The 25,641-nt window shown below is 44.6% G+C and overlaps 1 protein-coding gene across 2 annotated transcripts in view; it reads right to left on the minus strand.

Moving 5' to 3' along the window:
- Positions 1-470: 470 nt before the first annotated feature.
- The window catches only part of Ttn (titin), a 273,083-nt gene continuing 247,912 nt past the window's right edge, over positions 471-25,641 (minus strand). For both annotated transcript variants that reach the window (XM_052723591.1, XM_052723590.1), the window contains 28 exons: positions 24,020-24,307; positions 23,610-23,909; positions 21,457-23,523; positions 21,048-21,350; positions 20,656-20,961; positions 20,268-20,558; positions 19,880-20,176; positions 19,449-19,754; positions 18,293-18,598; positions 17,926-18,207; positions 17,155-17,748; positions 16,754-17,041; positions 16,354-16,653; positions 15,374-15,676; positions 14,807-15,109; positions 14,113-14,697; positions 13,682-13,987; positions 13,264-13,563; positions 12,052-12,627; positions 11,656-11,961; positions 10,774-11,367; positions 5,238-10,657; positions 4,932-5,123; positions 4,647-4,803; positions 3,110-3,801; positions 2,866-3,019; positions 2,051-2,356; positions 471-1,709 (listed from right to left, as the gene is read on the minus strand). In XM_052723591.1, the coding sequence (XP_052579551.1) occupies positions 1,411-1,709; positions 2,051-2,356; positions 2,866-3,019; positions 3,110-3,801; positions 4,647-4,803; positions 4,932-5,123; positions 5,238-10,657; positions 10,774-11,367; positions 11,656-11,961; positions 12,052-12,627; positions 13,264-13,563; positions 13,682-13,987; positions 14,113-14,697; positions 14,807-15,109; positions 15,374-15,676; positions 16,354-16,653; positions 16,754-17,041; positions 17,155-17,748; positions 17,926-18,207; positions 18,293-18,598; positions 19,449-19,754; positions 19,880-20,176; positions 20,268-20,558; positions 20,656-20,961; positions 21,048-21,350; positions 21,457-23,523; positions 23,610-23,909; positions 24,020-24,307 (16,421 nt within the window). In that variant the 3' untranslated portion in view covers positions 471-1,410. The remainder of the gene's footprint in view (positions 1,710-2,050; positions 2,357-2,865; positions 3,020-3,109; positions 3,802-4,646; positions 4,804-4,931; positions 5,124-5,237; positions 10,658-10,773; positions 11,368-11,655; positions 11,962-12,051; positions 12,628-13,263; positions 13,564-13,681; positions 13,988-14,112; positions 14,698-14,806; positions 15,110-15,373; positions 15,677-16,353; positions 16,654-16,753; positions 17,042-17,154; positions 17,749-17,925; positions 18,208-18,292; positions 18,599-19,448; positions 19,755-19,879; positions 20,177-20,267; positions 20,559-20,655; positions 20,962-21,047; positions 21,351-21,456; positions 23,524-23,609; positions 23,910-24,019; positions 24,308-25,641) is intronic.

Here is a 25,641-nt window from a genome sequence, read left to right on the forward strand (position 1 = left end):
TGTGCGCCATCTCGCCAGCCTACCAGTTGTTTTTAGAAGGCCAGGGGGACTAACTGCACACTATTTAAGCTCTCTAGTCCCAAGACCTGTTATTTCCTCTGTAGCTGTAGTGGTCAATTTAGTTGAGTTGTTACCCATGGAACTACTGTTTTTCATAATTGTAGAAGACAAACGTCCATGGATAAATTTATTCTGAGAACTGTATCTAGGCTTTTAAAACAAAATTGTTGAATTCATCCAATATAGCAATGTAAACATTGGCTTTGGGTAAGTTTTTCACACTGGTTGTTTGGACTTGCTGTTCTCTACCCTGTCTGTGGTGACCCCTGCTGTGTGGAAGCTATAACTCCCTCCCCAGAGTTGACAGAAAACAACCAGCCACACATTTTGAGGTGCAGATAGCTTGCTTTATTTTTTCTTTTTAATCTCAAGGAGGTCCAACATTTATAACTACCAATTGAACTTACATCGGCATGAAAAGGACTACATCAAATTGATTTTTTTTTTTTTTTGCGGGCAGTTGGTAGTATTGTTGTTTTAACGACAGCTTCTTTTGTTGTTATTTTAGTATTATTATTATTTTGCTGTGGCTCATTTCTTAGTTGCCCAGTTTCAGGTGTAATTTAAATTTAGAACTACCACACGAGGCGTTGGCTGCACCTGGGACCTCCAGGAGTGAGCACTGCTCTGGCATAGGAATACTTGAGTAGCTTGGTTAAACGAGGGGATGGCCAGGAGATGGTACTTTTTCCAAGCTACCCAGGCACTCTTTATGACAGAGACAGTGTGAAGTGAGCGAACAAAGTGTTGGCCGTTACACTTTGCTCTGGTAATATTTGTCATGATAATTTTAAGTGTGACATCATCAGAGAAAAATGTAAGACGTTAAAGTGTTGCTTACAGGAGGGTAGATGCAAACATCACCAATGCCTTACATTTCTGATTCAATAGGTATCAGTGTGCATGCCAGGGACATGCACAGCAGCATCCTCTTTTAGGTGGCTAGGACATCTTCAGTGGGGAATTTCTCTACCCACTGAGGCATACTTAGACATCAACAGTATGTTGAGGCACAAAGATTGATTAAGTATTGGCAGGGTATTCGTTCCATAATCCATAAGAAACTTTCTCCTACCAATGATGAGTTTCAAAAGTTACAGTGTAAAATGTCATAAAATAAATGGTACAAAACTTTATAACCGTGAATCCGGCTATATACAGTATGTACATGTCATTAGCAAATATTCTCAGGTCAACAAGTATGAAAGGATTGAAATGCATAATTTTGGAACTGTGACTCATTTCGATGGATACAAAACTACTTAAAATATTTACAGGTCAGAAAGATTAGTCCATGTGAATCATTTGTGAAAGATTATGAATGTGGAGTATAAGAGCCCCCCGGCCCTCTTACATAGAGCGGATATTAATATTCACAGTGGCAGAGTCAGATCCAAATTCATTCCCTAGGCTCAGGGTATAAAGTCCGCCATCTTGTTTCTGTACGTCCGTGATGATGAGGGTTGTCAGGTCGTCTGTGTTTTCAATGTGGAATCTTCCTTGCTGTTCTAGGTTTTGGATTTTCCTTCCACCACAGGACCATGTTATTTCTGGAGTAGGCTCCCCAGTAAAAGCACAGGCTACCGTTAGAACTTTGCCTTCATCGATGCTGATATCAGATGGGAGAGCTTCAATTTTAGGTGGAATCCCTTTATGGAACAGCAACAGAAAAGTTTTAGGATCACTGAAACAAGAAATCCTGAAACAAGAATTCCTGTTCACTTTCTATTGAATTTACTAAAACTGTGGTTCTCAACCTCTAGGTCGATACCCCATTGGCAAGCTTGTATCTCCCCCAAATATTTACATTACAGTAGCAGCAAATTTACAGTTAGGAAGTAGCAACGGAAATAATTGTATGGTTGGCGGTCACCACAACATGAGGGACTGTATTAAAGGGCCGCAGCATCAGGAAGGTTGATAACCTCCGCACTACAACTATCCTATGCTATGTGGCTTGGCTCCCTCTACCGGACGTTTTCTTGCTCACCTCTTCCGCCTGCTTTCAGCATTCTACTGGTTGAGCTTTCCAGATGTGTCATACTAGACTTCCCCATAAAACTGCTGGAACTCATTTCTACAAAGGACTCCTGCATGGAGGACATGCTTTGGGCAGACATGCTTGCAAACTTCATTTCAGTCATGCTGCTAGCGCTGCTGCTGCTGAAGCTGCTGAAGGACGAGGCCTCTTGCTTAGAGGCAGACATTTGGACTGACTGAGCCGAGAAGCTTCCTTGCAAGCTCATGTCGTCACTGGTTTTCAATACCACCTCTCTGGGTGGTTCTTCGACTAGAGCTGTGGAGCATAGCAGAGACACAGGGGACATCAAAGACATCTGGTTATTTGGTGACGACGTCTGACGCCAACTTAACGGGAATGGGAACTTACACACATGGAAACACAATCCAAACAGTTTGCTGTCGAAGCGTAAGCAAACACATGTATACATACATTCGTCAAGAGCTAGCTCAATGGCTCCGAGAAACGATCCTTAAATTTCTAACATTACATGCAGGTGCTAGAAATCACTTAAGAGAAAAATGATTAGCCATGTATAAGGCAATTAACACATGATAGTCTGGAAAGTTTTTACAGGGCTGTTGGTAGCTTTACTTCCAAAATTTAACTTACCAAAGTTCCTGTTTAGAGAAATGGATTATGAGGATGAATTCACACAAGATGCCTCTTTCTCTTACACATGGATTTTCACAAGGTCTTTTGAGAATTTTCTGTGCTTAAAACTCAAGCAACCCTCACCTCACCCCACCTTGAGGTCATAAGGAGAGTGGCAAAGATGTACTTACGATGGACTGTTAGAGAAGCTGTGGCTGAACATTGGCCACGGAAATTTTTGGCCTTAATTGTGTACTTTCCGCTGTCACTTACGGATGCATTTTGGATTTCAAGAGTGTACATATTTCTGGAGCGACTCACGCTGACGTTTGAAGAAATGGAAATCTAAAAGAGTGGAGAAAAGGCAATGAAGTCTTTAGCTAGAGACACGATATTTTACATTTTCTTCAGTATATATTCATAACTTAAACTTACCGGCAGGTTGTTTTTAAACCACTCAATTTCAGGGGACGGCTCCCCACTGATCTCACAAGAAAAGAGAACATTCTGTCCTTCGTTAATGTTTTGAGATCTGGGTTGTGAGATGAAGGCTGGGGCATCCGAGAGTTCTTTGCTCAGGGTCAAGTCATACTGACACTTGACGATTCCCTGACTGGTTTTGCCTATGCAGGTGAGTATTCCTTCATCTCTCTGACTGGCTTGCTTGATGGTGAGGGTTTGGTCACTGCCAGATACTCCGTATCTGTATTCCTCTGAGTTGGTGAGCTCAGTGCCATTCAGTACCCATTTCACGTCAGTGGCGCCAGCAATGTTGGCTTTCAGAGTCACTGTCTGGCCGTCGGTTATGCTCATCTGAGTAGATGATGCTTTGATCTCAGCATGAGTTTTGACTTCTTCTGATGCCTGTGAGGTTTTGGTGACTTCTTCCTGGACAATGGATCTTTCTAGGGAGGCTGCTGCTGACTTCTTGACCTCTTCAGAAATCAGAACTCTGGATGCTTCCTCCTTGATGGCCAGTTTCTCATGAGATTTTACCTCTGACATCTTGATTTCTTCAGAACTTAGGGATTTTTGAGAAATTTCCTCTTGGACACTTGCTTTCTTATGAGACGTAACTTCGGAGGTCTTCTGGGTAGACACTTTCTGTGCCTCAGTGTCTTTTGCAGCTAATAAATACATAAATAAACAAACAAACAAGAGACCTCTGTGAGTAGACTTAATTGGAAAGTGACTTCCCTTTCTACTTTTGTAGGTTCTACTATGTGATACAGAGCCTGAAACAAATGTCAGGTTCTGTATGCGGTGTCGGTAACACCAACTCTGCCTCAGTTCCAACTGTAGGAAGTTGTCACACAGGACTCTTGAGATTGGTTCAGTGGCTTCTTAAACTAGGCTACGTTGATGATAATTCTTATGACTTGAGGGGACACATCTTGAACAGGGTAGACAAAGGTTTAGATGTGTGGACTTTGGAGTTTTTGAGCAACTGAAAAATTACCTTTTGAAAGACAGATGCTCTGATTTTACTGGGATTATGAGTGTAGCCCATTCACCAACCTTGTGCTCCTTGGAAAATGGCAAGCACCAAAGTTTAGAGAGGAACTAACATTTTATGTATTCACTCAATTTTACTTACTTTATTTTTTGAGCCAGGGCCTCATAGAGCCGAGGCTTGACTTCAAATTCATTTTATAACTGAGGCTGACCTTGAATTCCTTACCCTCCGGCTCTAACTCAGTGTAGTGATTATAGGCCAAAGGTACTAGACCTGCCTGACTTTATTCTTAACTATCCCTGAGAGCAGATTGTAAGATCTGTGAAATCTTATATAGCGCCATATAGCGCCGCATGTCATCACACACACCTTTTATGCTAATACAGAGGCATGTATTAACTGTAAACTGGTGTGTCTAGATTTGAAAGTTTTGTACACTGGTGTATGTTGTGTGTTAGAAACTTGTTTTAATAGTGTTCTCTAGGAAACACTAGTTACAAGCAAAACTCCGCCTACCTTTTATTGTTAGCTTGCAGCTGGAGGACACAGATCCAGCGGAATTTGTTACTGTACAGACATAAAGGCCGGCATCCGAAGTCTCGGTCTGGAGGACTTCTAAGATGAATCCTTCTTTGTCTTTGGAGAGTCTGTATTTACCGCCTTGTGCAATAGCCTGTGGAAAGCAAGCATTGGAGTTTCAAAGCATGGCTTAATCTGGAACTTTCTTGAGGAGTTGGGGGTGGGTGAGGAGACATTAGATTTTTCTAGGAAACAATTAAAGGACATTTTAGAACTGGTTACCTTTCCATCCTTTGTCCAGGTGACAGTTGGCTGGGGCTCTCCAGTAACTTTAACTGTAAGTTTAGCAACACTGTCTGAAGAAATGGTTATATCCTGCAGCCCAGTAACAATTACTGGCTTCGAGGAAACTGATTCAGGGGCTGTTGGTTCCTGCTTCTTGGCTTCTGCGGACTCAGAAGTTTTCTGAGCGGACTTCTTGGCTTCTGCTGACTCCGCAGTTTTCTGGACAGATTTCTTGGCATCTGCTGACTCAGTTTTCTGAGTGGCTTTCTTGGCTTCTGCTGACTCCGCAGTTTTCTGAGTGGCTTTCTTAGTTTCTGATATGCTTGCCACCTGCTCATGAATGCTCTTGAAGGATTGTCCAGTAAACTGGAAGCTGGTTTTGGAAGTTCCTCCTTCACCAGCGACCTCACAAACATACTCTCCACTATCAGACTCACTAAGGTTATGAATTTTGAGTTCGTAGGTACCATCTGCTGAGTAATGAAACTGGAAATGCCCATTTTCCTTGAGTTTCTTGCCGTCTTTATACCAGGTGACCTCTTTGGCACACAGTGCACTACTTTCAACTGCACAGGTCAGCTTTGCAATATCTTTAGAAGCTGCCGCTTTCAGGGACTGAGTTATCTTTGGTGGGGCCGAGACTGGGAGCTGTTGAGCCTTCTCTGCCGGTGCGGGCTTTGTCTCGGTGGGTGACACAGCTTTCGGATGAGAAGTCACTGGTTCTGGAGATTTTACTCTTTTGGGAGACTTCACTGTTTCTGGGGACTTGACTCGAGGCTCTGGGGACTTGACTCTGGGTGGTGATGTCACAGTCTTTTCAGTCACCCTGGCTTTTTGCACGGTCAGCGTGAACTGGGCTTCTTGCTTTCCGTCACTGTTTTCTACCACCACGCTGTAGCTGCCCTCGTCGGACGCCTGCACCGAAGAAATCTCAAAGGTCGATTTGTACTTGGTGGTAGTCACTTGCTGGCGCAAAGAAGTACCTATCACTTGTCCTCCACGCAGCCAGGTCACAGTTGGCACCGGCTCCCCATCTGTATCACAAGAAAACCTTGCAGGCTCGCCTTCATAGACAGTTATGGACCGCGGCTTGGTTAAAATTCTTGCCGCCAGGGTCGTCTTCATCTTTCTCACTGTGGATTTTTCCTCCAGTGACTTTTGCTCGGAGGCAGCACTCTTCATTTCCGCAGAGGTATAATGCTCATAGGACGAGAGACTTTCCCTTGTCTCCGTCATTTGTGACTTTACTTCCCTGACGGAAGAAGCAGCTTCCATCTCTGATGTCCTCTTAAACGATGAAACCGCATATGCCTCTGTTTTTGTCAGTTCAGGGAAGACTGACTTGGGAACCTCCTCGTCTCTGCGCCGGGATGCGTAGGTGGTATAATCTCCCCCAGTTACATCCAGGGTTGCGTAGTCAGATGCCTCGCCCTTGTAGTTGGTGCACACAGCCCGGTAGGTTCCACTGTCCTCAGTATGACAGTCCAGGATTTCCAAGGTCAGGACCCCACTCGTATTGGTGTAATGAATCTTACTGCTCTCTTGGAGTTCGACACCATTGTGGTACCACTTGACTTCAGCAGTTGGCTTAGACTGAACATTTAAGATGAAGCGTGTGTTTTGGCCACAGGGCACCCTATGGGAACGCATGCGCAGTGTGATTCGAGGGGCGTGGTCAAGTGTGAAAGGCTGCTGACTCAGAACTTCATACTTCCTTTCGGATGTCTTCTGAGTCTTCAAGGCAGCCTTCATGGACTCGTACCTGGAAAAGATATCAAATCTGGCAGACCTCTCAAATCTTGAGAGAGATCGCTCGCTGGACACAGGGCTGGGAGAACGTGGGCGAGTTCTCTCTGGAGTGGGAGATCTTCTTTCTACGTCATCTTCGTATTCCTCAGCGCGTTGTGGATGGGATCGGATCAGCTCGGACACTGGTCTCATTAACTCAATATAAGTTGGAGACAAGGAGCGCCGGCGTCTCAGTAGTCTGGACACAGATGAGGACGATTCTCTTTGAGCCCGTCTTGAGATTTCGTATTCCTCTTCAATTTCTGTTATTTCTGTCACTTGTCTCTGTCGCTTTGATTTCTTTTTAGACTGTTCTTCCTTTGACATGTGGTCAAGCTCACTTTTGTATTCCGAGAGACGCTGGGTGGTGGTCACTGGCCGCAGAAGCTCCTCTTCCTCCTTCTCAGCCATGATCCTCTGCCGTAGCTTTGGCTGCCGGTAGGAGGCCTGGGCGTGCCGTTCCCGCAGCTCGGCATAACTTGTGCTGGTTTCCTCCTTTGTAGGGATGTGATAGGTCGAGTATCTGAAATCTCGTCTGTCCTCCACCCTGACGTGAGCTGGTGGGGAAGAATACCGCAGGCTAGAAAGCTCAAAGTGTGGAGGGCTTCGGCTGGGGGGCGAAGCCGAGAAGCCCAACTCGAGTTCTTCTTCCAGACGCAGCCGCTCCTCCTCGGTTCTTTTCATCGCCAGGTAGTCATCGATGGGGAGGAGTAGCTCCTCATCTGACATGTCACCCAGAGAGCGCCTCCTCCGTCTATAGTAATAAACATCGTAATCAGGAGAAGGGGTACGCCGGCGGGCTGGCCTCACCATTTCCAGATCGTCTTGGGATAGTTTGGGGATCCGCCATTTAGGTCGGTATTGATCTGTGATCCGGGGAAGAGGCATCACGTAGAACTGCTCCCATCTTGAAAGGCGGATGCGCTTGGGTCTTTTCTGGACAACCCTGTCAAGTTTCCCAGGCATTTCGTATTGATCCCGGACCTTCTTATACCACTTCATGTCAGACATAGGCACGAACTGCTTGATGCGTTGGTCTTCTTCTACTGTGGCTTGTTTGAACCGGCGGGGCTCTGGGACTTCGTAAGGCATGCGGAATTTTCTCTCCTCTTTCTTTTCCTCCGTCTGAAGCCGGTATTCTCCTTTGACAGTCTTGGTGCTCACGGCTGGTTTGTAAAGAATGGCAGCCTCTCTCAGAGCCTCTTGGGCTACCGGGGTCAGCGGCACACTTTCAGTTCCAGAGAGAATCTCAGCCATCCTCAGTGTTTTGTCAATCTGCTTTTGGACGTGTCGCTCACGTTCCTCCTTGCTCTGGAATTCTTGCTTGACGTATCGCAGCCGTTCTACTTGTAAGTGAGCCTGGCAGCTGGTGGATCCAGCTGTGTTTGTGGCTGTGACTCTGTAATAACCCGTGTCTTCAGGCAAAGTGTCCCTGATGTGCAAGGCATAATAATCTAAGCCTTCGTGGACAATTTCAATGTGGGGCCCGAGGGACAGTGGCTGACCATCTTTCTCCCATTTTAATGTTGGTGCGGGGATGCCGGATACTCTGATCTCAAAGCAGACACTTTGGCCTTCATGGCATTCAGCATTTGCCAGTAGCCGCTTGAACATGGGTCTGAGGGTGGTGTCTGTTGGAGGTGGATGTAAAGTCACAGTCAGCTTTGCTTTACAGCTGTCCTCACCGTATTTATTCCTTGCCACAACGGTGTATTCGGCATCATCATCTGTGGTTACACTGTTGATTGTTAATTGATAAAGACCCTTGTCAGACTCGAATGTGTATTTCTTTTCATCATCACCTGGCTTGATTTTCTGGCCTGATTTATACCAGGTCACACGAGGTTCTGGGTGGACTGTGATAGTTACTCCAAACCGGACATTTTCCCCCACATACGCTGTCTTGTTGTAGAGAGGCAGGGTAAATTCTGGTGGCCTTTCGAGGAGTCGCATTGCGTCTGTTCTGCGCTTGACTTTCTTGGTTCTGCGGCAGTAATAGTCATAAACTTCCCTCACACCTTTAACGAACAGCTCTGCGTAAGAGCTGTCTTCACCGTAGTCATTGACGACTTTGCATCTGTAGGTACCGTCATCAAACTTGGTGATGTCTTTGACATACATGGTGGCCACTCCATCTTCATAGGTGATTTCATACTTCTCACTGTTTTCCAGCTGTCTCACGCCGAAGTACCAGGTCACCTGGGTAGACTGATCATAATTTTCGATTTTGCATACGTATTTGACATTTCCCCCTTCTTCGCCAACGGCATGCATTATCTGCCCGGAGATCGGGCCGATTTCAATGGATGCCACTTTAACTTTAGCCACACTTACTCCCCTCTGAGAACGAATGGCCCCACCACAGGAGATGCGGGCTGCTGATACCACCATATTGAGGTCTTTCTTGATCAGGGTATGGTAGTAACGCCGGTGTTTCAATGTTCTGATGACTTTAGTACTGACTCTGTCTATCCTCTGTTTCAGCCATGGGTGCTGCAGCGCCTCTGATGCCGTCATGCGAGACTTTCTCTCTTTCACCAAGAGCCGGTCAACAAAATCCATGGCCTCAAGGCTAATTTCTTTGAATGCTTCTTCATCAAAAGTATATTCAGCATTCATGATGTTCTCAATCATCTGTTGGTTAGTTTCAGCCAAAAATGGGTTGATTCCGCTCAGCAGAACGTACACCAGTGTACCAAGTGACCACATGTCCGTGGCAGTGCTGACAACATCATGCTGGTGGACTTCAGGGGCGTAGTATTCGGGGGCAGTGAACAGAAGCCTGAAGTTGTCTCCTGGCTTCAGCTGACGCGCTTGACCAAATTCTATTATTTTAATAGTGGAGTTCTTTCTTGTCTGATAAATGATATTTTCTGGTCGAATGTCAAAATTGCCAATATTCTGACTGTGTAAGAACTCCAGTGCTTCACAGACTTGGCGAACATAGCTTACGATTTCTCTTTCATTCAGTTCAAAGGCACTTGTATTGATGCGTTCAAATATGTCGAGTCCTGATATAAATTCAAAGATCATAACCAGTTCTTCCATGCTTTCAAATGATTCGTGGAGGTATAAGATGTTTCTGTGCCTAGCAATGTTTAGAATGGAGATCTCTTTCTTGACCAAAACCTGGTCAGTCCCCTTGACTTTAACAAATTTGGCCATGAATGTCTTCTTTGAGGATGTTTCAACACAACGGTGGACAATTCCAAACTCGCCACGTCCAAGATCTTCAGCTATCATGTACTTCTCATAGAGTTCCTTCGTTTTGGAGTGTGATGCTTTAGTCATGGTGACTTCCCTGGTTTCATCCACCTCGTCGTCATAGTTCATGGCTCTGGCCTTATCTTCTTTGGTAACGGTTGGTTCTGAGGGCTCTGAAGGCTTGCTCAGGCCGAACTTATTTTCAGCTATTACTCGGAACTGGTAACTGGTTTTCCCAAATAAGTTGATGACGGTGTAACGTGTTTCTCGGGCCTGTCCCACACGGAGCCATCTTTCTGCGGTCGTTGCGCATTTTTCAACGATGTAGTTGGTGACTTTGCTGCCACCATCAGAAGCTGGCTCTGTCCAGGTTAAGTTGACAGAATCTCGTGAGATGTCACTAACTTTGACGCCTCTGGGTGGGTCAGGGACATCAGCCACATCCAGTTCAACTGTCTTTTGATCGATTCCAAATCTGTTTTTAGCACAGACGACATAGAAGCCAGCATCTTTTCTCTCCACTCCGTTGGGGAAGACAAGGGACGTGAAGGACCTTGTGACAATCACTTGGTAGTGGCCATTGTTATCAATGAGATCTTGTCCTTTCTGCCAGGTGATCACAGGATCTGGTTTGCCACTGAAGGGGATCTTGATGCTGATCACTTCCCCTCGGAGAGCATGAACGGCTCCCATGCCTTCAAGAGTTTTGGGCAGGTGTATCTTAGCTGGAACTAAATCAAGGTAAAAGAACAAAGAACATGATTTAGCAAGACTGAATAGTACTTTGCCCCACAAATTAACAATCGCTTGTCTAACACCAAACTGGTGTTCACGGGTTTGTTTTTACCTTCCACTTCCAAGGAAGCAGTGCCAGACACAGATCCCCCTTGGTTGGTAGCTCTGACTTGGTAAACTGTGGCATCATCATCTGTGACACTTGCAATGATGAGCTGGTGGTAACCACCCTTAAATTCTTGAATTCTGTACTTGAGTCCATCTGCGATGATTTCTTTGCCTTGTCTGTACCATTTCACAATAGGCTTTGGATGGCCGGTCACCTTGCAGACCAAAGTGGCATTGCTCTGATAACGTACATTCAGGTTTCTCAGCTCCTCTTTGAAGTGTGGAGCCTGAATTGGGACATCGGATTTTGGAGTGACAGGTTCTGATATTTCACTCCATTCACTCTCTCCACCTAGGTTTTCACATTTTACACGGAACTCGTACTCCAGACCTTCAATAAGGTTTTGCACTGAGAAGACAGTTTCCCGAATCTCTTCGGTCGTCACGGCAATCCACTTGTTTTGCTTCTTCTCTCGCTTCTCAAGGTAGTAATTTCTGATCTTTGCACCTCCATCACTTGCAGGTGGCTTCCAGGCCACAACGCAAGAATCTTTTGTCACAGCAGTGATGGTCGGTCTACCAGGAACACTTGGCTTTTCTATTTAAAAAAATAAATAAAAGATTGGTCATGTATAAAATAGCTTTACTTTTTAAAATCCCATTTTAAATAAACAATGACTCCAAGGCTCTGTGCATCTACAAAGAAGGGAATAGAATATGCACATTCCCTTTTTAAGATATAGAAACATCCAGTTACAGTTATAGAAAAACATACTTTATCTGAGTCTTCTATTCCCTCTCAAACTTTATTTCTGCTCAAAAGAATTTAATGGGGACAACCTTTTACCACATAGCTAAGAAGAGCTAGGGACCAGGTTGTGCTCACCAAACGGACTCTTGATGATCACAATGGAGGCGACCTCTAGTGGCTCACTGATGCCAAAGGTGTTCTGAGCCGAGACCCGGAAATAATAGCCGGCATTTTCTGTGAGGTTCACAATTCTACAGGTTGTCACTGAGATGGCTGAAGACACCAATTGCCATTCAGCACCTTCCTTGGCCTCACATTTCTCCACCACATAATTGGTGATCCAGGAGCCGCCATCATCAGCGGGTGGCTTCCAGCTGATTACCACGGAGTTCTTCAGTAGTGCTTCAATCACAATTGGTCCTGTAGGTTTGTCTGGTTTATCTGTCGAGAGAAGGTACATTGTAGTGGGTCTCACAGTGTGTTTCTTAATATCTTTGAAAAGAATGGTACCCCAAAACAAAAGCAAAATACCTTGTATTTCCACATCCAGGGTGGCATCAACTGTACCAAAGACATTGCTGAGCTGAACCTTGTATTTCCCAGCATGAGTCTTACGTTGGACGTTCTTCATGACAAGGTGAGTGTAGTGCTCAGTGTTTTCAATAGTAATGCTTTCTGAGTTTTGCAAAAGTTTCTGGCCATGGAACCAAGTCATGGCAGGTACTGGGCGACCGATGTACATGACATGGAGCCGGAGTGTGGAGCCCACAGCACCGTAATACTTCTCTTTCAGTGGGTAACCAGGGTGGAACTGCGGTGCCGCTTGCAGAAGCAGCTTACTGCTGGTTTCCACTTCTCCGACTTCATTTGTAGCTACGCATGTGTAAACACCTTCGTCTTCTTGTTCCTCTGTCATTACCGTCAGAGTATGCGTGCGCCCATCTGAAGACATTTTGTACTTCCGGCTTTGGATGAGCTCTTTACCAAACCGGTACCATTTAATGTCAGGGAGGGGCCTTCCAACTATCTGGCACGAGAGTTGCGCAGCTTCACCTAGTTTGGTGGTCACGTCAGCCATTTCTTTGCGTACTCCCGGGGCTTCTCCAGCTGCACGTGATGGAAGATCATGTTAAATGCGTCATCACCACTGAATCTGCGATCTGTGTGTGCATGTCAGCAATGGATTATCCTACTGATTAACACTTAAATAGATGCTATGATGCACATCGAAGACGCCTGGAAGTTATCTTTCTAGGGTAAGATGGGAAATGGTGATTAAGTGAGCACACCATCCTACTGTGTCATATTGTGACTTTCTTTTTGGTTGGGAGGGCATTAAGGATGTATCATGAGGTTTGGAGGGAATAAGAATTCTCGGGATCAGCTTACAGGATTCTTGCCCTTGCTTAGGTTCACTGACGTGAGGTATGCTTGTTAACCTTCCAAATCTTGCTAAGAGGTAACAAAACCAAAAAGCTTATTGCATCAGAGCCTGGAGAAACGGTTGCAGTTTCTCCATTGCAGTTAGGTACAATGAACTACAATACATAGTACTTAACATCTCCCACTGGCATTTTGTATTTGGGGTGGCTTCTGATCAAACCTATCAGCTGTTCCATGTGTACACATCAAAGTACTTGATTTAACTGAATTCTCCAATAAAGCTTGTCAGTTTAACTTAAAATAGACGAAGAGTTACTTTCAACGGGTTTCGTTTCTAACAGAGAGCTGTAGGCTACTTACATGTTAGTTTAGTCTTTACAGACATAGCTGTTCTCCGTGGTCGGCTAAGCCCAGTCTCGTTCTCAGCAAAAACCCTGAACTCATATTCAGTAGCTTCTAGCAATCCCCCGATGGTGAACTGCCTGTCCTTGATCCGCTCCTTATTGCTCTTCTTCCAAGCACTGTCCCCAGACTGTCTGTATTCAACCCAGTATCCAAGGATTTCTTTGCCACCATCACATTCAGGTTTCTCCCACTGGAGAGTGACACTGTCTTTGGATATTGAAAGAATCTCAAGTTCTCCTGGTTGGCTTGGCTTGTCTGAAAATTTTAAGATAATCGAGAAAGGAATTAGATTTACTAGTGGAAATGAGGCAGAGGCAAAAACTGGCTTGCTTCTTTGTTTTTGTTTTTTCTCCTTTGTAAACACTTTACTTACCGAAGGGATCTTTACAAACAACTGGTTCAGAAGCAGGGCTGGTCTCACTAAGGCCAACATCATTCTGTGCGATGATACGGAATTGGTATTCAGCATCAGGAACAAGGCCAGTGACCGTGTACATCGTGGTGGTTATCTGGGTTTTGTTGTGTCTGACCCACTTGTCAGTGGATGTCTCCTTGCGTTCAATGTAGTAGCCCGTGACTCGAGAGCCACCGTCATCTTTAGGTCGAGACCAGGACAAGCTAACAGAACTTTTGGTCACGTCAAGTACTTCAGGAGGATTGCTTGGAGGTTCTGGTGGATCTGTAAATACACGCGAAAAGGAGACATGGGTCAGAGTGCAATCCCAGATCTTGTGAGCTGGTAATCTGAAGAAATGTAAGCATACAAACCAACTTTTGTAACTTGGTGGTTGAAAGAGCACTTACTCAGTGGTGTCTTTGGTATGACTGGCTCCTCGGATTTCAAGGGTTTGCTTATGCCAAACTGGTTTTCTGCTGAGACGCGGAAATGATATTCCACATTCTCTTTGAGGCCTTTTACCACCAGAGATGTGCCTCGGACTCTGGAGTCAATGGTATACCAGGCAGCCTTAGGTACCTCTCTTCTCTCAAGGATGTAGCCCAAGATGTCAGCACCACCATCATCAGCAGGGGGTCTCCAGCTGACCCTTACAGAGCGAGCTTGTATGTCATCATATTCAAGTGGCCCTTCTGGAGTGTTGGGACTTCCTATCACCTTGACCTTGATGTAAACGGTCTTCTTGCCACATTTGTTTTCCAGAACCAAGTCGTAAGTTCCAGAATCATCTCTGTCTGCTTCTTTGATCACAAGCTCAGTATGTGTTTCAGATGTTGCAATCATGGCACGCTTACTAATGTCTTGGCCTTCCTTGGTCCATTTACATATTGGGAATGGTTTTCCTTTGATTGGTATGGTAAGTCTGATGACTCCACCTTGTCGGACAAAGACACCTTCCTGGTATCTTTCATCAAGTTCATAGTCAGGGTATTCTGAGAGAAAAGGAAGGATTACAATTTATTTATTGATTGATTTTGAATGGGGGAGTAGGAAAAAGTTGTAAGGCAATTCCAGCAGCAAGTAAACACTGATGTATCTTACCAAGCATCTCTGTGACTTTGACTGTTCCTGGTACCTCAGCAGGTTCCCCAGGTCCGCCAGCATTACAAGCTAGGACACGGAATCTGTATTCAGCGCCCTGAGGTAGATGTGTTAGGGTGTACTCCCGAATCTTCGTTGGGGTGGTGTTACATTTGGTCCATTCACGTTGATCTACTTTTTGCATTTCAATCAAGTATCCTGTGACTTTAGATCCACCTTCATCTTCTGGAACACTCCAGGCCAGAGAGACTGATGTCCTTGTTGTATCTGTAACCCTTGGATTTTGTGGCTTTCCTGGTGGAGCTGGGAAGGAAAAGGACAAAAGTATACTTGTTAGAGTTGGAGCAAGGTGATAAACTGACTGTGCCATCTAACGAATTCAGTGTGCTGCTGAAATATGGACTATTAGCATTTTCGTTTTCCACATTTTTGAATTCTATATTCTGTCGTGGTGGTAATTCCAAGTCTGTATTTCTCAGAACTCAGAGAACTGTATACTTCAGAAGGTTGAATTCACCACAAAAAAATCCTATCTCAATAAACTTGGCTTCCAAGAAATCTATTTACCAATTGGATCCATGGCAACGGTGGGTTTGGAAGGACGACTTGGTTTTCCAGTCCCTCTGGCATTGATGGCTGTAACACGGTGTTCATATTCGAGGCCTTCAATAAGGCCAGTGGAGCGGTACCGCGTCATTGTCACTGGCACTTTGTTTACACGGACCCATCGATCCGCTCTTACTTCCTTACGCTCCACAATATATCCAGTCACTTGGGAGCCACCGTCATCTTCAGGGGGATACCAAGTAAGCGTCATGCCATCACGGGAGACGTCAAATATTTGTAATGTTTCTGGAGGTCCAGGGATACCTGTAGCGAGACAGAGGAAAATAAAATATGACAACATGAACAAAGAAATCCTGTTTGTGTGTGTTATGGTTTTAGTTGGTATTTTAGATGGTTTGAAAGACAAATGACCATTTTCCCAGTGCCTTCACTTTGTGTTTTTTTTTTCCAATTTTGTTGTATCCTATTTTCTTCAATTTTATAAATATTAAGCATACATTTTATACTTTCTTCTATTGGAGTATCTATACTCCCTCCCTTACATGCATTTTCTCTTCATCTCATTTTTTTCTGAGACTCTCTTTTCTTTTTCATTTCTTTTTTTTTTTAAAAAAAGATTTATTTATTATGTATACAGTGTTCTGCCTGCATGTACACCTGCAGGCCAGAAGAGGGCACCAGATCTCATTATGGACAGTTGTGAGCCACCATGTGGTTACTGGGAATTGAACTCAGGACCTCTGGAAGAGCAGCCAGTGTTCTTAACTACTGAGCCACCTCTCCAGTCCCTCTCTTCCATTTCTTTCAACCAAGTAAAGAAATTAAAAAAAAAAAAAAAAAGCTAACATTGTTGAGAGCTGCGAAGCAATACTGTTTAGAAACCTTAGGAAAATCCAGGGCATAATTTTACAAGCTGTTTTTCTTTACACTGAGTCGAAATTCAGATATAGGGAACGTGGTGGAGAAGTTCAAGAACTTACTGATGCTGCTTCGGCATTCTATGACCTCAGACTGCAAGTAAGAGCCAATCCCAAAGCGGTTGGTGGCGGCCACCCGGAACACATATTCATTTCCTTCTGTGAGTCTGGTAAACTTAAATGTTGGTCTTGTCACTGATTCTGAAACTGGCAGCCAGCCCGGACGATGAGCATCACGTTGTTCTACCACGTAGCCACTGAGGGGAGCGCCACCGTCCAGTTCAGGTGGTTCCCAGGATATAGTAACTGATGTAGCATCAATTTCGTCAATCTTGATGGGCCCAGTCGGTGGACCAGGCTTGTCTGTGAAAGACAGAGAAGTCAGGAGGTGAATTTTTACTTCAAATCAAAATCGGTGCTCAACCATTAATGACTAAATTGTAAGTTGGTCACACATCCTTACCAAGAATGATAACTTTGATGGTCTCGGAGGTAGTTCCAGTAACGTTCTTCAGTTCGAGTGTGTATTCTCCAGTGTCTCTTATGGTTGTTTCACGGATAGTTAACTTGGTGACTTTAGTGTGGGTTTCAACGGTGACACGCTCTGATTCTCTCAGTTTAGAACCAGCAAAGAACCAAGAAGCAGTAGGAGGTGGACGGCCAGCAATAGGTATCACCAGCTCAATGGGTCTGCCAGCTGGGACATGGATGGTCTTTTGAGGCATTGTAGAAAGGTCAATTGTTGGCAACACTGTGAGAAAGAAATCAGGCATTTATTTTTACATACAATTTCTGAAGATGAAGTGTCTTGAATCCTCAATGTTTTCATTTATTTTTACTATGATATGGGCGTTCAGTACCTACCTCTGAGGTCTTGTACAGTCACAGCTGTAACGATCTCTCTTGGTTCTGACACACCTTTCTGATTTTGTGCCCTCACTCTAAACAAGTACTGTTCACCTTCATTCAAGGAAATAACAGTGTGCTCTAAGACTGTGGGTTTCAAAGTGACAACTTTCATCCATCTCTCTGTCCCAGCTTTGCAGGCCTCAAGAACATAGCCAGTGAGCCGACTTCCCCCGTCATAGAGTGGCTTTTCCCAGGCGAGGGTGACGGTGGATTTGGTGACGTCAACCACTTCTAGTTTTGTGGGCACCAAAGGTACTTCAGAGATGAGAACTGCATCTGATGTTTCACAAGGCTCTCCGATGCCATAGATATTCTCTGGAAGTACTCTGAAGTAGTACATGGTTCCTTCTACAAGGCCAGATATTCGGTAAAGAGTCTTGCTGCATTTAGTGGTTACTGTTTTGAATGCCCTCATGGCAGCTTCTCGCTTCTCGATAATGTAATTATTGACTGGAGCCCCACCATCAATGGTAGGGATTTCCCAAGTGATGGTCACAGAATCTCTTGAGACTTCCTTAACATTCACTGAAGGACAGGGACCAGGAGTATCTTTAAAAAAAAAAAAAAAAGATCAGAAGAAAAGATTCATGTTTACTCTTCATTGCTTACTGATACTTTTTTTTAATCAATGTAGGTTTCCTCTAGTGAGGTAATCAACAATACACCAAGGTGTACCTTTTGAGGTCTTTACTCACAGCTCAGCTCAACTTTAAGAAAACAACTTACCATAGACTTTAACAAGGACCGTTGCCGACTTCTTGCCGGATTGGTTTTCAGCTTCGATTGTGTATTTTCCAGCATCATACCGATTAACTTTGTCCACAATGAGTAAAGAGTAGCTCTCCGTGTTGTCAATAATTGCCCGATTGGTGAGGTCAATGCCTTTCTTGCTCCATGTGATGACAGGAGATGGTCTTCCAGATACAGACACCATCAGGCGCAATGAGGCTCCGGCCCTGATAGTTACAGTCTTCTTCAGATCGTCTGCAAGCTCAAGATCTGGTATTTCTGGAAAGCAGATGTCAAAAGGTAATTAATTCATGCACAGGTGGGACGAGAAAACAATTTATGTGCAAGTTTCGATGTTAAATACCTAGTCTTTCCACGGGCTCAATCTCAGCAAGTGCTTCGCTGTACTCACTCATACCCTTCACATTCACAGCAGCAACCCTGAAGGAGTATTTCTGACCCATTTTAAGGTCTGGCACAGTGAATTCGTTGTTCCTTATTGTGGCGTTCGTATGCACTCGGCACCATTGATCAGTGTCCTTCTCTTGCATTTCCAGGACATATCCTATGATGTCAGCACCACCATCATACATGGGCTTGGTCCATGCCAAACTGATACTGCGCTTGGTGGTATCCACAACTCTTGGAGCTGAAGGTGGTCCAGGGGTGTCTGAAATTTAAAAGTGAGATAGAGGCATCACACAAATAAGAAGAGTTGGGAATCACAGTCATGTTTTCAAGACTCACAGAGGCATTCAAGACTTTCCAAGACCCTCGTTGTAACAGGATTTTAATTTTTTGAATACTCTAGGACAACACTTATGCTACATTTTCACTAATTATTTCAAGATTTAATTCCTCTGGGGATGCATCTCTTTCTTTCTCTCACTTTGGCTGGCAAAGGTGGTATACTCTCTCTTAGCTCAGTTCCTTTCTTAGCTCGTTCTCAGGGACTTTTCTTCAGTTGCTCTTCTTTCACTGGATTAATATCACACATCCCCTCTATATGTCTAATGAATGCAGGAATCTGATCCTGTCTTTCCCCTCTTTAGTCCCAGGGGCTTACTCCTTTTAGCTCTTGGGCTCAAACTCTAGAAAAGCCTTTATGTTATTTTTGAAGGCCATATAATCCTTATTTTTTTAGGGGACTTTATGTCCCCCTAAGCCTCTTCTCAAAATGAACTTTGTTATTTTCCTGCTCAACACTTATCAGTAGAACTTATTTTTTCACTCTCTTACAAGACTTACGATATATATCTCACACTGATAATAAAACAACTTATTGCTTTTCACAAACCAGACAAATACTGCAACAGTTTTCAGCAATGCTAACTGCTACCACTAATATAAGTAACAGTTAAAGTGCTATATGTCTATTTCAAGATCACAGTAGTAATAAAAATCTATACTAGGTATATGCTTTTCATAAATTCTGAAGTTCCCGGGGATACCACATTGGAACATTTTTGTCCTATGGTCTTGGCTGGCATGGGGTTAACTGTCTGACTCTTAGGACTCACATGATGGCTCTCTGCATGAGATGAAGTTGGAAGCTTCACTGGGTTCGCTGTTACCAGCAGCATTCACTGCAGTTACCCGGAACTGATAGTCACAACCTTCCATCAGGCTGGTCACCTTCAGCCTGGTGTCATATACCACGTAGTCTTTGTTGACACGTGTCCAGCGCAAGCTCTTTTTCTCACGTTTGTCCACCAGGTAGTTGCTGATTTCATTGCCGCCGTCGGATTCAGGTTTCGTCCACTGAATAATGATGTGCTCTTTGCCAGCCCCAACTTCTTCTGGTATGCCAGGTTGTGATGGAATTGCTGTTCATATTTAATGCAAATGAGAATGATCAGGATTGTACACAATCACTATGAGCCTTTCTACTCCTCTTCATTGATCCATTAACATTTTAATCACCAAAGTGTCTTAAAAAGTCAATACTCACTGAAAGAATTCCTGGCCACAATTGGCTCCGACTCAACCGGCACACCAAGGCCGTATTTGTTCACTGCCCTCACTCGGAACGTGTATTCATTGTTCTTGATGAGTCTGGTAACGACGTAGGACACAGTTAGGCACTCTCCTTCAACAATCACCCAATTGAGCCTGCTCGTCTCACGCCTCTCTACGATGTAGTGCGTTATTTCAGCTCCGCCGTCTTCCTGAGGAAGGCTCCAGGCTAATGTGCACTTCTCCTCGGTTACTCTGCTGACGGTGAGTTTCCCACATGGGCCAGGGGAGTCTGAAACAGGCAGGGTGACAAGTCGTGATGAACAGTGCATTTGAAAGTTTTATGATGCCAAAAAAAAAAAAAGTGCCTTTGATGTACTTACCGAGAACTTTGACCATGACGGACACAGACTTGGTCCCACTGGCGTTCTTGACCGTCAGTGTGTATTTTCCACTGTCGCTTCTGTCACAGTACTTGATCACGGCGGTTGCTCGCTTGCCAGTGTACTGTAGAGAGACCTTTTCACAGAGATCTAGTTCCTTGTCTCCTTTGGTCCAGATGATTTTGGGTTCAGGTTTGCCTCCAACGGCAGCATCAAGAACAAGATCTGAACCAGCTCTGATGGTCACCAGATCACCTTGTAACCTGGCGTCTAATTCAGCTTTGGGTGGCGCTGTTAATAGGCAAGATAAATCTGAATGAGTATCTTGACAGTTGGGATATCCACTTACGTGTCGTAAGAGGAGAGGAAAACGGTGACCGTTTCTTACCGTATTCATCTCTGCAAGTGACAGGGCCTGTAGATTCAGAGCCTTTGCTAATCACACCTGCTGCGTTCTTGGCCAACACACGGAATTCGTAGGTGTCCCCTTCACTGAGAGCGGTCACAGTGAAGAAATTGTCAGAGACGATGGTATAGTTGCACTTCAGCCAGCGGCCATCTCCAACTTCACTGACTGGCTTCCGTTCAATGATGTAGCCCACAACTTTGCTGCCTCCGTCATACACCGGGGCCGACCAAATTAGTGACACCGTTGACCTTGTGACATCTGTCACTTCTGGTCTACCTGGTGGATCTAGAAGGGATATAAAAGAAGGTTAGAAATATGAGGTTCTAAGACCAGGAAGAGTAGAAAATATACCTTTAGAATCTTAGACGTACCGACTGGGTTTTGAGCCATGATGGGTCTCGAAGCTTCACTGGCCTTGCTGACGCCCGCGGCATTGAGCGCATATGTTCTGAACTGATACTCCAGCCCTTCTACTAAGCCTGTCACTTTGTAGTTGCACTCTGAACACGGCACTTTGTTTTCTTTCACCCAGAGAATGGTGTTCCGTTCTTTCTTCTCGACCCAATAACCAACGATTTTGCTGCCCCCATCGTGGTAGGGTTCTTCCCAGCGAATTGACATGGCGTTGGCAGACACATAGTAGACCTCAGGTCTGGTAGGAGCACTTGGTGGAACTACATAGAGACAGGAATATGGAAGGAACACAGTTTTATAAAATTCAGTGGAGATATTTGAAAATATTTTCAACAGACTTTGAAATTTGGTTTTTATTTTTCTTACCAAATGGATGTTCGGCCACGATGGGTGCTGATTCCAGAGGCTTGCTGACCCCAAATCTGTTCTCGGAGCTGACACGGAAACAGTATTCTTTGTATTTCGTGAGGTGAGTGACTTTGATCTGAGTGCGTTTCACGCTGGAGTTGATGAGCTGCCAGGCCGTTGTACCTGACTCGCGCTTTTCAACTATGTAGTTAGTAATGTCTGTGCCTCCATCATCTTTGGGCTCGGTCCATGATAGGACGCATGATTCAGCCGAGACAGACGAGACCTCAATGGGACCAGTTACTGGCCCTGGCCTTCCAATGACCACAACTGTGATAGTAAATGTTTTAACACCAGCTGTATTTTCCAGGGTCAGGAAGTATCTGCCAGAGTCACCTCTCATGCTGTCCTTTACAGTCAGGGTGGTCCTGTCTTTTGTTGTTGTGATGCTCATTCGGTCTGTCTCCTTGAGTCTCATTTCTTCTAGTTTCCATGTTACCTTGGGGGCAGGACGACCACTGATTGGCACGTCAATGGTAAATGTGCTTCCGGCCTTGCAAGTTATGAGCTGATTGGTGATTCCGGTGAGATCAGCAGTGGGCTCAATTTGAGGCTCCTTGATGATGACCGATGAGAAGGCTTCTCTGGGTTCACTGTAGCCAGCATCATTCTTGGCTTTCACCCGGAATTCATATTCGGTGTTCTCAACGAGGCGCTCCACTGTGAAAGTCAGCTGTTTGGTGTGACCAGCTTCAACCCAGAAGTCAGACCCCTTTTGTCTCATTTCAAGCAGGTAGCTAGTGATCCGACTGCCTCCATCATGGTCAGGTTTAAGCCAAGCTAAGACTGCAGAGGATTTGCTAGTGTCCACAACATCAAGTCTCCTCGGTGGAGCAGGCTGTTCTGTGGCTACAATTGGTTCTGGCATTTCATAGGGCTCACCAACGCCATACTCATTTTCAGCAGAAACACGGAAATAGTACGGAACACCTTCTGTCAGATCGCTGACTTTGAGGATCTGGCGAGTGCATTTTTCACTGACCACTTGCCAGCTACGGCGACTCGCTTCTCGTTTCTCTATCACGTAGTGATGGATTCGGGCACCACCATCAAGGAGAGGGGCATCCCACATCAGTGTAGCAGATCCCCGGGTCACATCTTTGAAGGTAATTGGACCAGGTGGCCCTGGAGAGTCTAGCACCTTCACGGTGAATGTTATCGATTTTCTACCACTGTTGTTTTCCACGGTGAATGTGTATTTCCCTGCATCATTTCTGTTGCAATTTTCCACAGTGAGGGTGCTGAAGGAGTCGGTTGTGTGGATATCAGCCCGAATGCTAAGGTTAGAGTCAGGCTTGCTCCATACGGCTGTAGGAGTAGGTCTACCCTGGTAGGCAATGAAGAGGCGAATGCTAGCTCCCGCTCTAACAATGTGAGTCTGCTTGAAGTTTGCATCAATGTCTAACTCAGGAGCGGATAACCGATCAACTGCTTTGATTGTGCCCGTCACCTCGCAGCTGTCTCCTTTCCCAGCGCCATTGACGGCACTAACCCGGAATTTGTATTCTTCACCTGCCTGTAGATCAGTGACTGTGTATCTTGTTTTCACACATGGCTCCGTGTTTACTTTGTGCCAGTCCCCTAAGTCAGCTTTGCACATTTCTATTATGTACCCAATTATCTCCATCCCGCCATCGAAGACTGGCCTGGCCCATTCTAAGCTCACAGTTGTCTTCGACGTGTCCGTCACTTTGACCACTGCAGGAGCACTTGGTGGGTTAACGGGCTCTCTACATTTGATGAGTCTTGAAATTCCACTGGCTGGTCCTACACCCGCAGCATTTTCAGCCATGACATGGAATTCATACTCGTTGCCTTCTACCAGACCAGTGACTTTGAATCTTGTCTCAGAGATTGGTCGTTTGCTGATCACTTTTACCCATCTTGTGCTTTTCTTTTCTCTTCTTTCGAGGATGTAGTGTTGAATCTCATTGCCACCATCTGATTCTGGCCTTGTCCAAGTCAGGGTGATGCTATTGCCTGTTACATTGCTAGGTTCTGGAATTCCAGGGGCATCCGGAGTGGCTGTAAAAGGGGAAAACCAGTTAGATTCATTTGCTTAGAATGTTAATCTTATGACATGACACCATTGAGTAGAACTGGAAACTTACTGTATTGTATCTGAGCAACCACAGGGTCAGACTCAAGTGGCCTGCCAACACCAAACTTGTTGGCTGCAGAAACGCGGAACTGATACTCATTGCCGGTTATTAGTTTAATGGCAGTGTAACTGTGGGCTTCGCAGTTATCCTCAATTAATGCCCAAGCGAGTCTGCTGGTCTCCCGTTTTTCAATGATGTAGTGGGTGACTGGAGAGCAGCCATCATTGAGTGGTGCATCCCACCACAAGGTCATCTTCTCACCAGTAATATTAGTGAATCGTATTGGCCCGACTACCTTTCCGGGTGTATCTGTAAGGAAAAGTTTTGAGAATTACTTTCTCTTTTCTTGTCCACTGAAGTAGAATTAGCCATATCCCTGGCCCAAGTGCCATAAATTATACTGAATTATTTTAAAATACCTTGTACTTTCACGGTAACTTCTGCTTTTGTAGAACCAGACACATTTTTGGCTTCCACTGTATAAACACCACGATGATCTCGAGTTGCATCTCTCACAAAGAGGCTGGTAGAGCCAAGAACATCAGTTATCTCCATGTTCATTCTCCTCTCAATTTCAACTCCGTCTTTGAACCAAGTCACTCTTGGTACTGGTCGCCCTTGGACCAAAGCTTTGATTCTAAGGCTGTCTCCAGACTTAATAACAAGACCATCGAAGTACTCGGGGCCAAACTCTACTGTTGGTGGAACTGTAAAAGAACAGAAACAGTACTTATTAATTTAACTTAATAAAGACATACACAAACATAGTTTTCTTTCTTTCTTTCTTTTTTTCTTTCTTTCTTTCTTTCTTTCTTTCTTTCTTTCTTTCTTTCTTTCTTTCTTTCTTTCTTTCTTTCTTTCCTTCCTTCCTTCCTTCCTTCCTTCCTTCCTTCCTTCCTTCCTTCCTTCCTTCCTTCCTTTCTTTCTTTCTTTTCTTTTTTTTTTTGAGACAGGGTTTCTCTGTGTAGTTTTGTTGCCTTTCCTGGAACTCACTCTGTAGACCAGGCTGGCCTCGAACTCACAGAGATCCACCTGGCTCTGCCTCCTGAGTGCTGGGATTAAAGGCATGCACCACCACTGCCTGGCTACAAACATAATTTTCATTAGGACCACATCATAAATCCTGGGAAGGTGATCATTTCCATGACACCAAAGGCCATTTTGAAAGTGGAACTAGTGATTGAGAGTTTAGACTGCAGGATTAAACATTTCTCCACTATTAAATTATTCCCGTTGTTACTCCTGGCATGTGTTTCCTTTGCATTGCCCTTTGTAGAAAACTGCAACATTTGCCAGTCTTTACTTCCTAATAGTATTACATATCCAAGCAAGTTCCTGGGGGAAGCCATTAGCTTCGCACAAGCACATAATGATTGGATTGCTTCATATGTATTGCATTTGAATAGCTGGTACAGATAGGCAGCTATTCCTAGGAACCATTTAATTTACTATAAATGGCTAAGACTACAAACCTAAAAACTCATTCCCTCTTGCTTGATATTTACATGGGAATGGCATAAAACAACAGACATAGTGGTCAATAACTGATATCAAAAAGGACTTCATTTATCCACTGTTGTGGGATAATCTTTTTGTACACTGTGAAGGTATGTCTTTGCCGAGGCGCTTTCTGATTGGTTTAATAAAGAGCTGACTGGTCAACAGCTAGCCAGGAGAGGATAGGTGGGATTTCCTGGGAGAGAGAGGAAAAGGAGAAGGAATCTAGGTACATGGATTTCACCAGCAGATTAGGAGCAAGTTGGACTTGCCATAATGAGGAAAGGTGAAAACTACACAACAAAATATAGATTAATAAAAGCAGGTTAATTTAGTTTTAAGAGCTAGTTAGGGAAGAGCCAAAGCCCAAGCGTTCATAGTTAACACTGTCTCCAGGTCATTATTGGGGAGCTGGTAATCCCACAAAGGAAAGTCCAACTACATTTGAGAAAGCCTGCTACAATCCACGTGGCAGCCTTAGCTAATCTATAGAAAATGACCTCTGTCCCCTTTTACAGACCAGAAGCCAAAAACAATTTTTTTT

This window comes from Peromyscus californicus, unplaced genomic scaffold (assembly GCF_007827085.1).
Source record: "Peromyscus californicus insignis strain IS unplaced genomic scaffold, ASM782708v3 Scaffold_7__1_contigs__length_154581171, whole genome shotgun sequence".
NCBI classification, from domain to species: Eukaryota; Metazoa; Chordata; class Mammalia; order Rodentia; family Cricetidae; genus Peromyscus; species Peromyscus californicus.